Consider the following 14109-nt stretch of genomic DNA (forward strand, 5'->3'; position numbering starts at 1 on the left):
TCCAGAAGAAATTAATTCAGAACTAAAGTATTTTCTCTTCTGTTTCCATGGAAATGTTAAACCTGAATAAAGGTTTACATGAGGTATTAATGAGGTAGATAAGTGAGTAAAAGGGTTTGCGCTGCAGTGCTCACATTGCCTTGTTCTGGCAGCCCTTCTGTTAGCTTAGCTTAGCATAGTCACTGCATTTCCATGGTCACATGTAGCCAGTTTTTTAAAGGTGATTTATTGTCTTTTGTAAGTGATTTTCTGAAATCCGATTCTCTCTAATTATTTCTTTAGATCCGCGACTTACTGCACTCATACAATCGCATGCGCTAAATTAGCTTTGCTTTACCGTTTTAGCTTTGCATTAGTTTTTATTTCCCAACATTTTATTTCTGCAGTAAGTCACATCGCAATGATTTGAGCCTCAATTTGTGATCATATTGACCCCAGTGGACTAAAGGAATGATTAGGGAGAACTGAATTTCACAAAATCACTCATAAAATACTACAGATCATCTATAAAAGCCTGGCTACGTCTGACCATAGGAATGAAGCCATTATGCTAAGCTAGGCTAAGCTAAGCTAACGGAAGGGCTGCGAGAACAAGGCAGTCGGTGCACTGCAGTACAAACTGTTTTGCCCACTTATGGAACTCATTAGTGCATGACAAATGAATGAATAAAAAACAAGTGTTGAACTGTTCCTTCAGGGTTTTCCAGGCTGGTAGATCCCATCAGAATAGCCCACTGGAATGCTTTGGGAAGACTAGACTGCAGTGCATATTCTTCCACCAGCGCAGAATGTGTGCGTCATCACCACAGGACAAGACAACGAGCATGTGCAGAATGGAAGGAATAAAGTCCAAACGGAATAAAGGGTTTACATGTCCCAGGAAGAATTTAGATCGGATTCAAAAGTGGCTTAAACCAGTGACTTTATTCGGGTTTAAATTTAATCCGAACTATTCTCTTTCAACTGGAATAAGGTGTTTACATGGGCATCTGAAATAGGATCTAACCTTTAATCAGATTAAACCAGGAATAAAAGTTGTCATGGAAACGCACAGAATGTGATTTATTCCTGACAGATAATGTGTACCTGGGACTGTAATCAGTGGACCAGGTCAAAGGTGAATACTGATGTGAATAAAAAGGAATAAAAAGATAAATGTGTATGAAAACTAAATTATTTCAACTTTATGGGAACTTTGGACCTGTTATCTAACTTTTTTTTTTTTTTATCTCCCTGAATGTTCCTCTGCACCTGTTTCACATGCCTCTGTGTGGTTGAATGTGTATGTGTTTTGAACCAATTATCAAAACTAATAGTTTCAATACAAGGCCAATTACGGAAATTACAATCTGAAACTTGAACTGCAATTAGATGTAATTTTACTCTCAGCAATTTGTAGATTTGTGTGTAGAGGTACCACACGACAGTAAAAAGAACAAGAAATTATGTGCATTCCCTCTTGAAATGTCGAGACAAATATTCAGCGATTGGCAGCATTTTAATCTATCAGACTGTATCCAGATGCGGCGTGGAAGCACCGTCTTTCTTTGTGACTACTGGTTGTCAGCTTGTGACCATATTCAGCTTTCATATGAGTCAAAATGGACGCCTATGAAGTGAAAGAATTCCTGTGGTAGCCACCCTGTTACTGTATATAACATAGTATTAACACTGTACAAAGGCGCTTCACACAAAAAGGCTCTGGTCTGTAAAGGCTTTCTTTGTGTTGCCATGGAAATTTCCACTGGCGGCCAGGAGGGAGACAGGGCATGCAGGCAAGTCTTATGGCAGGTACATGGAATAAGGGAATAAGTGTTGGATTTGTTTTTTTTTTTTTATTTGACTGAGTCAGAGGCCAAATGAAATACAGCTGCTGTACAGACACTGAACTGTGCTGCCCCCTTCGTTCTCCTTCTGATTCTTTTCTCTGTTTTCATTCTGTGCCTCTTTCTTTGTGAACCCCAACTTAATTAAATATAAAAGTTCAGAGTTTATATGTCTTTTTTTTTTTTTTTACATTAACGCTTAAATTTAGGGGTGTCGCACTCATTTTTGTTCAGGGGCCGCATTAAGCCCAAATTCATCTCCAGTGGGCCGGACCAGTAAAACAGTAGCATAATAACCTGTAAATAATGACGACTCCAATTTTTTCTTTTTCTTTTAGTGCAGTCAAAATTAAATTGTGAAAATATGTACATTTACAAACTATCCAAACAAAAATGATGTGAATAACCTGAAAAAAACTGGAATTTCTTGAAAAAAATAAGTGCAATTTTAACAATATTACACCTCAACTTACCATTTATACATGCATATTATGGATTGGATCTACAAAGGCACAAAATATTTACCCTCCTCAGACCCAGCTATGGGTTTTCTGTCTGCATTTGTGGACAACGGTTTCACAACTTTATACAAAAAAAAAAAAAAAAAAGAAAAGAAAACTGTCTACCGCAAAGGACATTCCATAAAAATTTTAAAAACTGCATCTGACAAAACTGTTGCATCAGAATGTTTCCAGTATAGGCACTGATTTAATTAAAAAAAAACAAAAAAAAAGCTGGTACTTTGCTGACATTTCCTGGGTCTGAGGAGGATAATAAAAGGAAGAATAATGTTAAAATTTCACTTTCTAAAGTTCAGGTTTTTCACATTTTATTGTTAAAGGATAGTTTGTAAATGTTAATATTTTCATAATTTAATGTAAGTTTTTACACTAAAAGGAAGAAAAAAATTTGGATTTTTTTTTTTTTTTTATAGGTGTAATGTAATATTATGTTTTTCACATTAAACTAAGAAAATTTGGAGTCATTATTTATAGGTTATTATGCTATTATTTTAGTTGAGGTCACATTGTTCTGTATGTGGAACTTGAACTAAAACAAATTCGACATCCTTGATTGTTTATATGTTAAGTGTAATTTTTGTGCTTTGTAAATTCATCCCGCAGGCCAGACTGGAACCTTTGGTGGGCCGGTTTAGGGTTTTGGCCCCCGGGCCACATGTTTGACACCCCTGGCTTAAATATTTTCTGACATGTATAATCATCTTACCCTGTAAGTAGGCATATGAAAAATAGCCAAAAGGTACATGGTTTTCATTTGATTACCATCCTCTGCCGTACCTCTTTTTTTTTTGTAGTCCTTCTGGTATTTATTCACCTTAGGGGATTATCTGGCCAGAGTCCAACTTGTTGATTGGCTCGTCCTGGCTGTCGTCCAGCGTCTCAGCTCTCAGCGGGCTCAGATTGATCAGTGGTGTTCTGCGCTGGCTGTGGTTTCAGTCAGCTCATGACATGAATCTGTCAGCGTGTTTATGTAAGATGGTAGTTTGTGCTTAGACAACAAGCAGCCACAATGGCATGAAATATGACACGCAGTCACTAATGAGATGCTCCATGGGCTGCACTGCAGAACTAGATGCTATGTCATTTTATTTGATCAAAGTTGAGCATACGGACAAGTTCATTTGACTTTTTGCTCAAGGGCAGTTCAGTTCAGTATACTATAAAAACAAGCCAAGAACTATTGGCATCCATGATTCCAGCAGTTTTATTGTCTTTCTGGATTATGTATTCTACCTTGGAAGCATTTGCTCCATCATCCGTGTTACCTCGCCTGAGACAGAATTGTTATTCAATCAAAAACCCCTGCAGGGGAACAGAAAGTACACCAGTGACAGGCAGTGGGAAAATGTTGCAACACTGGAAGGAGCCACTGGCGACTCCTGCCCAGAATGAATGTTCACATCAGTTCAGTGGAAGCGTCACCACTGGGGGAACGTAACTGTGTGGGTGTTTTTGCTTCTCATTGCCTGTCTTTACAACCCACTGAAGACAACTTTGGGAGTTGTGCATTATTAAAGGACCTGACAGCTGCACTTATTCCCAACTTTGATTATGATTTTACCAACTTCACAGAGATATATGTTTTATTCTGTTTGGAAATGTGTGATCTTTATCACTGTCCAGGTGACTGAACATTTCCACTGGTGACCACACATAGAACATTGAAATACTATTAGTCAGGTCCTAAATCTATTCTAGACTAAGTCCTAGTCCACATGGAGATGAAAGTGATCTATTCATTTTTTTTGTTTTAAAAACAATTATATAAACATGGAATTATCTCAACAAATGTGTGTGTTTACACAAAACCACTGAAAACACTATAATACAGGGTGTCCCATAAGTCTCCATACATAGGAGACATAATACATTCCATACATATATGGTTCTAACATGTATTTCTTTATATTTCTTCTTTATAGTTCTTCAGCAGTGGAGGACACGCATTGAAATGTGTTCCCGACAAAATGGCAGTCATATAGAGCATATTATATGAATAAAAATGGTTTATGTCAAGAAACATTTATTTTTCCTATGGATGGAGACTTATGGGACACCCTGTATATATATGCCAAGCATGTAAGTCAGTGTTTTTCAACCTTGGGGTCAGGACCCCACGCGGGGTCGCCTGGAATTCAAATGGGGTTGCCTGAAATTTCTAGTAATTGATTTAAAAAAAAAAAAAAAAAAAACTTACTAATAAAAATATATGGTGAGTTGACAGAGACAATACCAATCCATAAAAGACATGTCAAACTGTGAAGCTGAAACTGAAGCACTGTGGTTCTGTTTATCTGTCAAATGTTCATTGTGGTCGGTTTCAGATGCTGCAGCTCTTTCATAATTCATAGTTTGAGTTCTTGTTTGTTCAGTATTAATTGTCAGCCTTGTAAATCCAAGCTGGACTGACTGTACATATCCTGACCAAGCAAAATAAAATTCTCACTTTGTGCAGTAATCTACACCTGGATTTACTGCCTCCGTCCATAATAATATACATTATATAGACTAAATGTTGTCTAAAATTAACATTTATTTGCAACGTAGTATATCAAACCATTACATGATCAAAAACAAATTAATTTTAGAAAAAAAAAAAAAAAGTCTCAGTTTTGAATGTCTGGGGTCGGCAGAAATTTGTGATGTTAAAATGTGGTTATGAGCCAAAAAAGGTTGGGAACCACTGATGTAAGTGGTGCTGTAACACTGCTGCACAAATACACCACAAACACAAATGTTTGTATTAAACTTGTGTGATGTAAACAAAAACAAAAAGAAGAAGATGGCGGCACATTACGGGAGAGGTGTGGCTATGTTGTCATCATTTCAGAAAAGAAGCATATGAGTAGCAAACACAGAAATGCAAGGGTGTTTTAAGATTTGTTCATTCTGGGACTCTGGGATTCAAATCCATGTGGGTTAAAGACCCATACAATAAAAAAATTAAAATTAAAATTTCAAAAACTTTAGTAGATACTCCTAAACTTGTCTCTGTGAGGACGGTTCCTAATTTTTGGACTTATTTGCAGTATATTGTTCAAAACATTTGAAAATCCTCTATAAATGAATTTTTCCCATGATATAGTTCAGCCTATTTGATTTACCAGTATACTGTATTTTTGACGTAGCAATAGCAAAGATATCCAAGTATCATAATATAGAGACATAGAGCTCTGAATTTATTCTCAGCCCTGGGCCAACATGTCACTATGAATGTATGTGACCACTAGAGGCAGTAGTGAGTCACTCTACTGGTCTGTCATGGCACTGAAATCTAATCTTTGATGAAAGTGTCAGAATCTGATAAAGTATGATGAGAACCATTAAAGAAAGTATTTTAAGATTTATATTTTTATTTTGATTATTTATTTATTTTATTTATTTATTTATTTATTAGCAGTAGTAGTAGTAGTAGTAGTAGTAGTAGTCGTAGTATATTTTAAGAGACTATTTTAAATGAACTGACAAAGTGATCCATTGTGTTTACCTTTAGACAAAACAAAAGAGGAAATGGCTGCATTTTTACTTCACTAAATCTAATCATGAATCAACTAATCATGAAGCCCAAGGATGTGAATGCACAAAAAAAAAAAAAAGAATCAAAAACAGAGATGATGATGAGTTTGTGTTGGAAGGAGAAAACTTAATGATACCAAATTCTAGATGTCTGTAAACAGTCTCTTTTACACTTTAATCAGTGAGCGATACAATCTGTTGGGACATAGTGTTTATTGGTGGGTTTGGTCATTCGGGGGGGGGGTTGTGGTACATAACTCCCCCCTGCTGTTCATAGTATGGAATATCAGTACGTCATAACACCTTTAAATGTGTGGAGTTTGCAGAAAAAAAAAAACAACTGCTACACAAAGCTAATGTACAAGTCTAGAGCTATATTTTGAGTGTCTGTAACTGTGGGGTTGAAAACTAGGAGAAGCTAAATAGATCAGCTGCATTTCTCCTTCTGAACAGCTCAATAGATATGACTGATTTTTGGTGATATTTGTGTTAGAGTCTGTGTTGTCCTAGTCTGCTTTTTGACTTTTATTTCAATGCACACAGCACACAGAAGAAAGTGAGGAACTCGGAAGCAAACATTAAGATTTTAATGCAAAAACAAACTTGAGTCCCATGCATAGAAATACGTGTACAGGACGTCATCAGGGATATAGTCAGCTGAGGGTTAGCTAATGTCAACAAACAACCAGCTGCCAGCGCAACACAGACTCCAACACAAACTCTGCATAAGCACATAAGCATGCACAAATCTAAAAAGACAATAGAGATAGATTTAGGAAGAACCCGACACATATGATACTGTCACTATGGCCTCAGCTCACAAACATCACATCTGCTTTGCTCGTGACCCAGAACTTTGAGACGGTCAGCTGCTTGTTTACATGGTGTGATGTTGTCCTTTAAGCAGCGGGTGCTTTGGACTAGTGGGGGCCTCTGATGGAACTCTCAGCACTGCTCCCCACATGGGGCTTTCAGTTAGTACACACGGCCCGCGTATCCATGTCTAGGTCCTCGGCTGGGCCCCTTTGAGGTGGTCGGACATGATGTTTGCACAGGTGTGGGTCTGGAGCACAGAGGCCAGAACCCGAGTACCCCTCTGGTGGTCCCAACCCACCCCTGACAGAGACCGAAGGAGCCTCTTTTGGCTACAGATTTAGCACCATCCCATATTACATGACTTAAAGGGACGCAGATAAGTGTATGAGTGTGTTTATAGCCAAGATATAGTACATGCTATTATTATTTTATTGTTGTTTTATGTGTACAGCTGTTTTATGTCTTTTAATCTATTCTTGTAATTTATTCTATCATTTTGGTTTTATTCATTCTTCTGTATAGCATTTTGGTAGACTGTGGTTGTTTTAGAGTGCTTTACAAATAAAGTTGGATGCTATATTTATGAGCAGAACTTGCTATAGTAATGGATAACATGATGCACTGGCAGTCACCGAAATCTGTGTACAGTGTAGTATTAAATATTCTTTAACCAACAGTCAAAGCTGCAGTTTTTGGTAGATTTTTTTAGTTTAGTTTAGTTTATTTCAGACACAGACATAATATAAAACATATGGAAGAATAAATAAATAAATAAAACACAAATAAAAAATCAAATAATAGAAAATCAAATAATAGAAAAAAAAACAAAACTGTTGTGCCTGAAAGGGAGTAGGTAGAAGCCACTGCTTATCCAGTCCTACTCCCTGATTCCAGTCCTCAGACTGTTAGTGCTTAATTACTTGATATACAACATAAGATTGTGATTATCTATAAACACACCCCTACCAACCTGTATGCCCATACAGTCACATACACATATACAGTATATACATACATACATACATATATATATATATATACACACACACACACACCAGTTTATGTCTACCACTGTACATCAACACACGTCTGCACCCCCATGTTTATATATACACACCATACAATACAACAACCTGACAATCCAAATAATGATCACACCCTTCCTTGAGCCAGATATTGTGAAAATAACATTTCTTTGTACATTTTTTTGAATTTCTGAATATCTGGACACTGCTTGAGGTCTACCACCAACCCATTCCAAAGCTTGACCCCACAGACTGATACACACAAACTTTGCTATTTTTGTATCATTGAGCAAAAATAGCATAATTACATATTGATCACATTTTAATTCAAGTGGTCTGACAAGAAATAAGAATACACTTTAACTTGGTTTTGGGATAATCAGGTATTTTCAGGCAGGTACAAGGGGTAAATGTGTTGAAAAGCTTTAATTAGGCCTACTGGTCAGTGGTCACATTGACACGTCTACCTACTATACAGACATGTCTGTACTGCACTGCCTGTATTGGTCAGCTCAGGCCTTTCTGTATAGAGTCTATATGTTATTCCTGTGTCTGCACAGGTCTTCCCCATAGACTATAGGTAATTAGTGAACAGAGAAACTGGGGTGCAGTGTTGATATCAGTAGTCTGCAATTTGGCTTTTTGGAGGTAGAAGTGACCATATTTGGACAAAAGGGTTTAGGGTTAGAGGTAAGCTAATGCTAAGCACTAGCTCATTGATACAGAAAAGTGGTAAACTTCTATTTGGTAAAACCTGATAACCACAATTAGAGTCAAACTGTCTGTCAGGAAACAATATATTTTGTTGTTTTAAATAAACTCAGTAGACCAGCAACCTGATGGACCACCTGATCACTTATTATAGGGATTAAGTAAAGTAAGTTCTGGGGGAAAAAAAAATATTGACATTTTGATTTTATGCTGCATTTCCACTATGTGGTGCCGGTTCAACTCGATTTGACTCGACTCGGCCTTTTTGTGTTTCTATTACATAAAAGAACCTGCAATCTAGTACCCCGTACTACTTTTTTAGTGCTTGCACGGCCGAGGTTCCAAAACGGGTGAAGAGATACTTAAATGTTACGTGTAAACACTGCAGACCACTGATTGGTCAGAGAATGGTCTCTGCGTCATTGCATCATCAATGCATGACATGCCATTTTAAAAAAAAACAGATTCAGAAGTTTATCGTAAATATAGGCTAATCCATGATGACACTGTGGTCGGTCGAGGAGGTTCAGACATTTCTGTCCTTGGTGGTCGATAAAAAAATTCAGCATGAGCTTGATGGAGCAACATGCAACTAGTGAGTTTATCAGCAACTCTAAAAGCAGACATCACAGAAGTTACATGCAGTGTTACTATGACGACCAGGTACTCTAAACTTGGTAGTATCCTGTAATGGAAACGGGTCCTGGAACAGTACCTGGTACCTGTGTCGAGTTGAGTCGAGCTGGTACCATGTGGTGGAAACATGGCATTAGAGAAAAGTGGAGTGTGAGTGTTTAGGAACCGGGGCTTTTTGGAACCAAACCCAGTGGCTGTGACCAGTACTACAACTTTCAGATACTTCCACATTGACTTTGTTTTGGAGCTGAGGTCCTTGCCCTTTATTATTGCAGAATGTCAGCTGCTTTATCTATAGCAAGGGTGTCAAACTCATTTTAGTTCAGTTCCATATTCAGCTAAATTTGATCTGCAGTGGGCCGGACCAGTAAAATAATAACAGAATAACCTATAAATAATGACAACTCCAAATTTTTGTCTTTGTTTTAGTGTAAAAAAAAAAACAACAACATTAAATTATGAAAATACTTTTAGAAACTATCCAAAAAAAAAAAAAAAAAACCTGAAAAAACTGAAATTTAAATTAAAAAGCGTAAGAAAATTTAGTGCAATTTTAACAGTATTATTCCTCCACTTCTCATTTGTCCATGTGCATTATGGATCAGATCTACAAAGACACTAAACACTGAGGAACAGGCAGAAAAATACTTAAAATTGTGCTGAATTTTCTTTAGACATTTCAGGTTGTTCATATTTGTTCAGGTTATTCACATTTTATTGTTACAGGATAGTTTGTAAATTTAAATATTTTCATAATTTAACGTTATTTTTTGCACTAAAACAAAGAAAAAAAATTGAAGTTGTTAATTCCAGATTTTTTTTTGGCTTAATTCAAGATTTTTATTTTTTTTTACTTAATTAAAGAATTTTTTTGAGTGTTAATTCAAGATTTTTTTTTTTACTAAATTTGAGATCTTTTTTGTCTTAATTCAAGATTTTTTTTTACTGAATTGAAGATATTTTTTTTGGCTTCATTCAAGATTTTTTTACTTAATTGTAGATTTTTTTTTACTTAATTGAAGATTTTTATTTTTTTTTTGGCTTAATTCAAGATTTTTTCCTTAATTCAAGCTAAATTTTTTTTTCCTTAATTCAATTCAAGACTGTGGAAATTTTGCACTTTACAAATTCATCCCACAGGGCCGGACTGAACCCTTTGGCAGGCTGCATTTGGCTCCCGGGCCGCATGTTTGACACCCCTGATCTACAGTATATGCCCGATTCTTGCCAGTAAACCACTGCACTTAAAATGACCAGGCATTTGATATCCCATATTATTAAGACAGTTTTTATTCCTAGTGTATATTTCACTGTTTTGTTTTTGCTCAGACTAAACCATATATTATATACGTTCTGTCTGACGGTTTATTTCAGGTTTCCACAACTTCTTTCCTCCGATACTAATGTGATTTAGACTCTGTTCCAATAACACATGCTTTATCGTGTGTTGTGAATCCATCCCAGCTGCCCTCTTGCTCTGCTTGCCAGAGGCTACTTGGTCAGTTCTAATGAAGTCAAGTAAACATCCTGGCTCTAGCAGAATGTTTAGCATTGTATCATACGGTGTTAGTGGCGTAAAGGAAGTAGTTGTGGCCGAGTAAATATCTGTGACGTGGATGACCAAAACATGCACTGTCCTGTGGTTTTAAGGTGGCATGGTAAAGCAATGACAGAGGAGGGGAATGTACTGTTGTGGTTCCTCTGTCGTATGGTTAACACATGTGCACTGTTTTTAAAAGTTTCAGAGTGAGTCTCTTGCCTGTTCATGAGTACAAATGTTTTCAATTGATACTTGGCTGAAGAAAGGCACAGCATGTCCCACTTCAGACATTCAGGACTAAACTTAGTTAACAAATGGAAAAAAAAAAAAAAACACCTTATGCAATTTCATTTTTTCAATGAAAACCTCTGCTTATTTATAGTAATTCCCAGTTCCAGAGTTACTACTGCATTTTAACCTTGCTGTATGTTATTGGAATGAAGCAGACTTCCTGCATACTGTACATTTGATTTCTGACAGATGGTCTGTTGTATTTTGCAGGGATTCAGGAGGGAACAGAGTGCACCAAATGTAAAAATGACTGGGCCTTGAGAGCTGCTATTGCGTTGCTGTATGTGCTCTGCGCCCTGCTCACCATCGCAGTGGCTGTCCTCGGATTCAAAGGTAAGTCTGGAGGGAATTCACACTGAGTAAATATAAAGGCACTTTTTACCATTTTTATATCAAAAGCAAATGTGGACCTTCATAGAGCATTTTACACTGAGATCGAAGAGAAAAATCCAAGTACATTTTGTTTAACATTCATCACAGAATTAGAACAGGGCAACTGTGGCTACATATGTAGTTTACCACCACCAGAGGGAGAATGTGAGAGCGAATGAATAATGGATCAATAATGTAAAGCGCTTTGGGTGTCTAGAAAAGCACTATATAAAATCCAATCCGTTATTATTATTATTATTATTATTATTATTATTATTATTATTATTTAACCCTTTCATGCATGAATTACTAGTACCTTAGTCGAGATTTTTTTTTCCTGAGTGTTTTTATTCCACTTTAGGCATGAAAAAAACACTGATTCAAATATCAATTTCCATGTATGAGTTTCAATTTTGTATCATATTTGATACATCAGGTCTCAATGCTCAAATATTATTTTTGAACAAATAAATCATAATATAAAACAAACATGTCCAACAAATTGGTAATTCCTTTTCAAAATTGCCAAAGTTCTTCCTCCTTCCTCATTAATGACAGTCTTGTAGTGTCACTGGAAAGGCCTCTGGTGAATGAATTCCTCCCCCTGGTGGATTATCTGTGTATTGCATGTATCCAATTGTATACATCAGGTTTTTCAAGAAAAACAATATCATACTGATCATCTAGAGGGCTTCAAACCTCATGTATCAAATATGATACATTTGGCGTTATAGGGTTAAGAAAACTTTTAATTACAGTCTAATAACAATTAGCAACTGATTTACACTCAAACATGTTAGTGCAGATCAGGTTTATCAAAAACAACAAAGTTACAGTAATGGGATGAATTACAGTGTATGGGATGATGCACAATCATCCACTGTGTGATATGCAACTAAAACAACAAAACCCATGAATATACAAGAGAACAACTGGAGAAGAACTGTCCACTGGAGTGACCACTGTGCATGAAAGGGTTAAATACACTAGGAACAACTGGGCTTTAAACTCATACCGTCCAGCTTCTAAATCCAGTTTCCAGACTCTTCTTCTATAGATAGTTAAATGTGATTATATTCATTAAACCAGTTTAAATGTGATTATATTCACTAAACCAGTTTGAATTGATTATATTCATTAAACCAGTTTAAATGTGATTCTGTTCATTAAACCAGTTTACATTGTTACCTGATAACACTATCAAGACATTTCTTAATAGATTTATTTAAGGAAGATGGATATGTGTAAATAATCTTAAATTACTAAAGCATACAAGTTATATAATCAGAATTTAAAAAATAGAATAGAATAGAATAGAATAAGTCTTTACTGTCACTGTTAGAGGAACAATGAAAAGTTCAGTTCTGTTTAGCAGCAGATTCTGAAAGTGCAAAAACAGAGATTGTATATAACAATTATACTCAACATATATACTGAAAAATACTGACAGTATACAAAACTACAAAGAACTGCTGAAATATACAAAAGGCCAGCTCCATATGACAGATAGAAGAAATATATACTACATATAAAGCATATATTTACAAGGTAATAAAATATATATACACGGTAAATAAAAAAAAAATACTAATCTCAGTAGAAGTAGATTCCTGGAAATTGTGAGTCAGTGTTTCATTCCCCTTTTATCTGCTGTGGTTTTCTCTGTACTGTCCACTGTTGAATAAAGGCACAATAAATCTCCGACAGAAATGAAAGGGTCAGTGATTAAAAAGTTATAATCACTTTCTATTTTTAGTTTCGCTTCTCCTCTGTCCCTCTGTTTGCAGCCTTTCTCTGTTTGGGGTTACGTAAGAGCCAAACTGTATCACTGACAACTGACTGGGAAACTAAATCATCATCAAAGTTTTAGTTCAGTCTAAGATTTGCAACTTAGTGACACTCTTGACAGACTCCATTGTTTACTCTTTGCTGAAGTGATATCTGTCGGAGATTAGCCATAACTAGAGTTTGAAAAACATTTGTTGTGCAACACTGTCCTCACTGCAGCTCATTTTAGCTGTTTCTCCCTTAAGACATAACATAATCCATTTGATCCAGAATAGTGATGCTAAATAGAAACAGAAAAGAATTTCAGATATCTAGGTGGCCATCAGTATGGAATGTATTTTATGTATTTTCCAGACTTACAGTCTTACAGATATCTGGCTCCGGTCAAAATATCTTTGAGAGCAGTAAAATCTCCTTCACATGTGCCCTTGCTATGTGAACATTCTGTTTTTAGCAAAGGGCATATTCTGGACACACTACTGTTATACATTGTCGGTGTTGTTAGTATTGTTGTTGGTTTCCAGATTTGAGTTTATGCAAGCATTTCACCCATGTGATTTTGATGGTTTGGCTCTAATGTCTACCAGATGACCATGCAGTGACGACCCCAGTTTAACCACTCTGAGCTTAGTTTATGGCTTCGTAGCAATTTGTTGTGTCATGAACCACAGGTTGACTCACAAATGGCTACAACTGTCCAAAATAGTTTGGGTTTGCCAGGAACCAGTGAAGTCTGGACTCAGTATGTTTTTCTGTACTTTATACTCTTTACCACAAATACACTTTCACTATAGTTGTGGTAATAACATAGGTACAACTTCGTAGCTGTGTTAACGCACATGTTCCTCTAGTTAACCTTTGATAATAGTGGGCTTTGTTAAAGGGTCCATTTAGCATTTATATATTCAAATATTAAAACATGACCTGAAATTATATATTATATATATACCTGAAATAAGTGTAATTTTACAATATTCAGCCTCAGTTTATCATTTCCACATGTACATTATAACGTACAGATCACAGTGGATCTACAAATACACACTAAACATTTAATAACAGACAAA

General features: G+C 36.1%; 1 protein-coding gene across 1 annotated transcript in view; it reads left to right on the top strand.

Moving 5' to 3' along the window:
- Positions 1–14109, top strand: part of colec12 (collectin sub-family member 12) — a 59088-nt gene that overhangs the window by 36037 nt on the left and 8942 nt on the right. Inside the window, exon 3 of the mRNA XM_030160097.1 lies at positions 11093–11215. Coding sequence (XP_030015957.1) covers positions 11093–11215 — 123 coding nt within the window. The remainder of the gene's footprint in view (positions 1–11092; positions 11216–14109) is intronic.

This window comes from Sphaeramia orbicularis, chromosome 17 (assembly GCF_902148855.1).
Source record: "Sphaeramia orbicularis chromosome 17, fSphaOr1.1, whole genome shotgun sequence".
NCBI lineage: Eukaryota > Metazoa > Chordata > Actinopteri > Kurtiformes > Apogonidae > Sphaeramia > Sphaeramia orbicularis.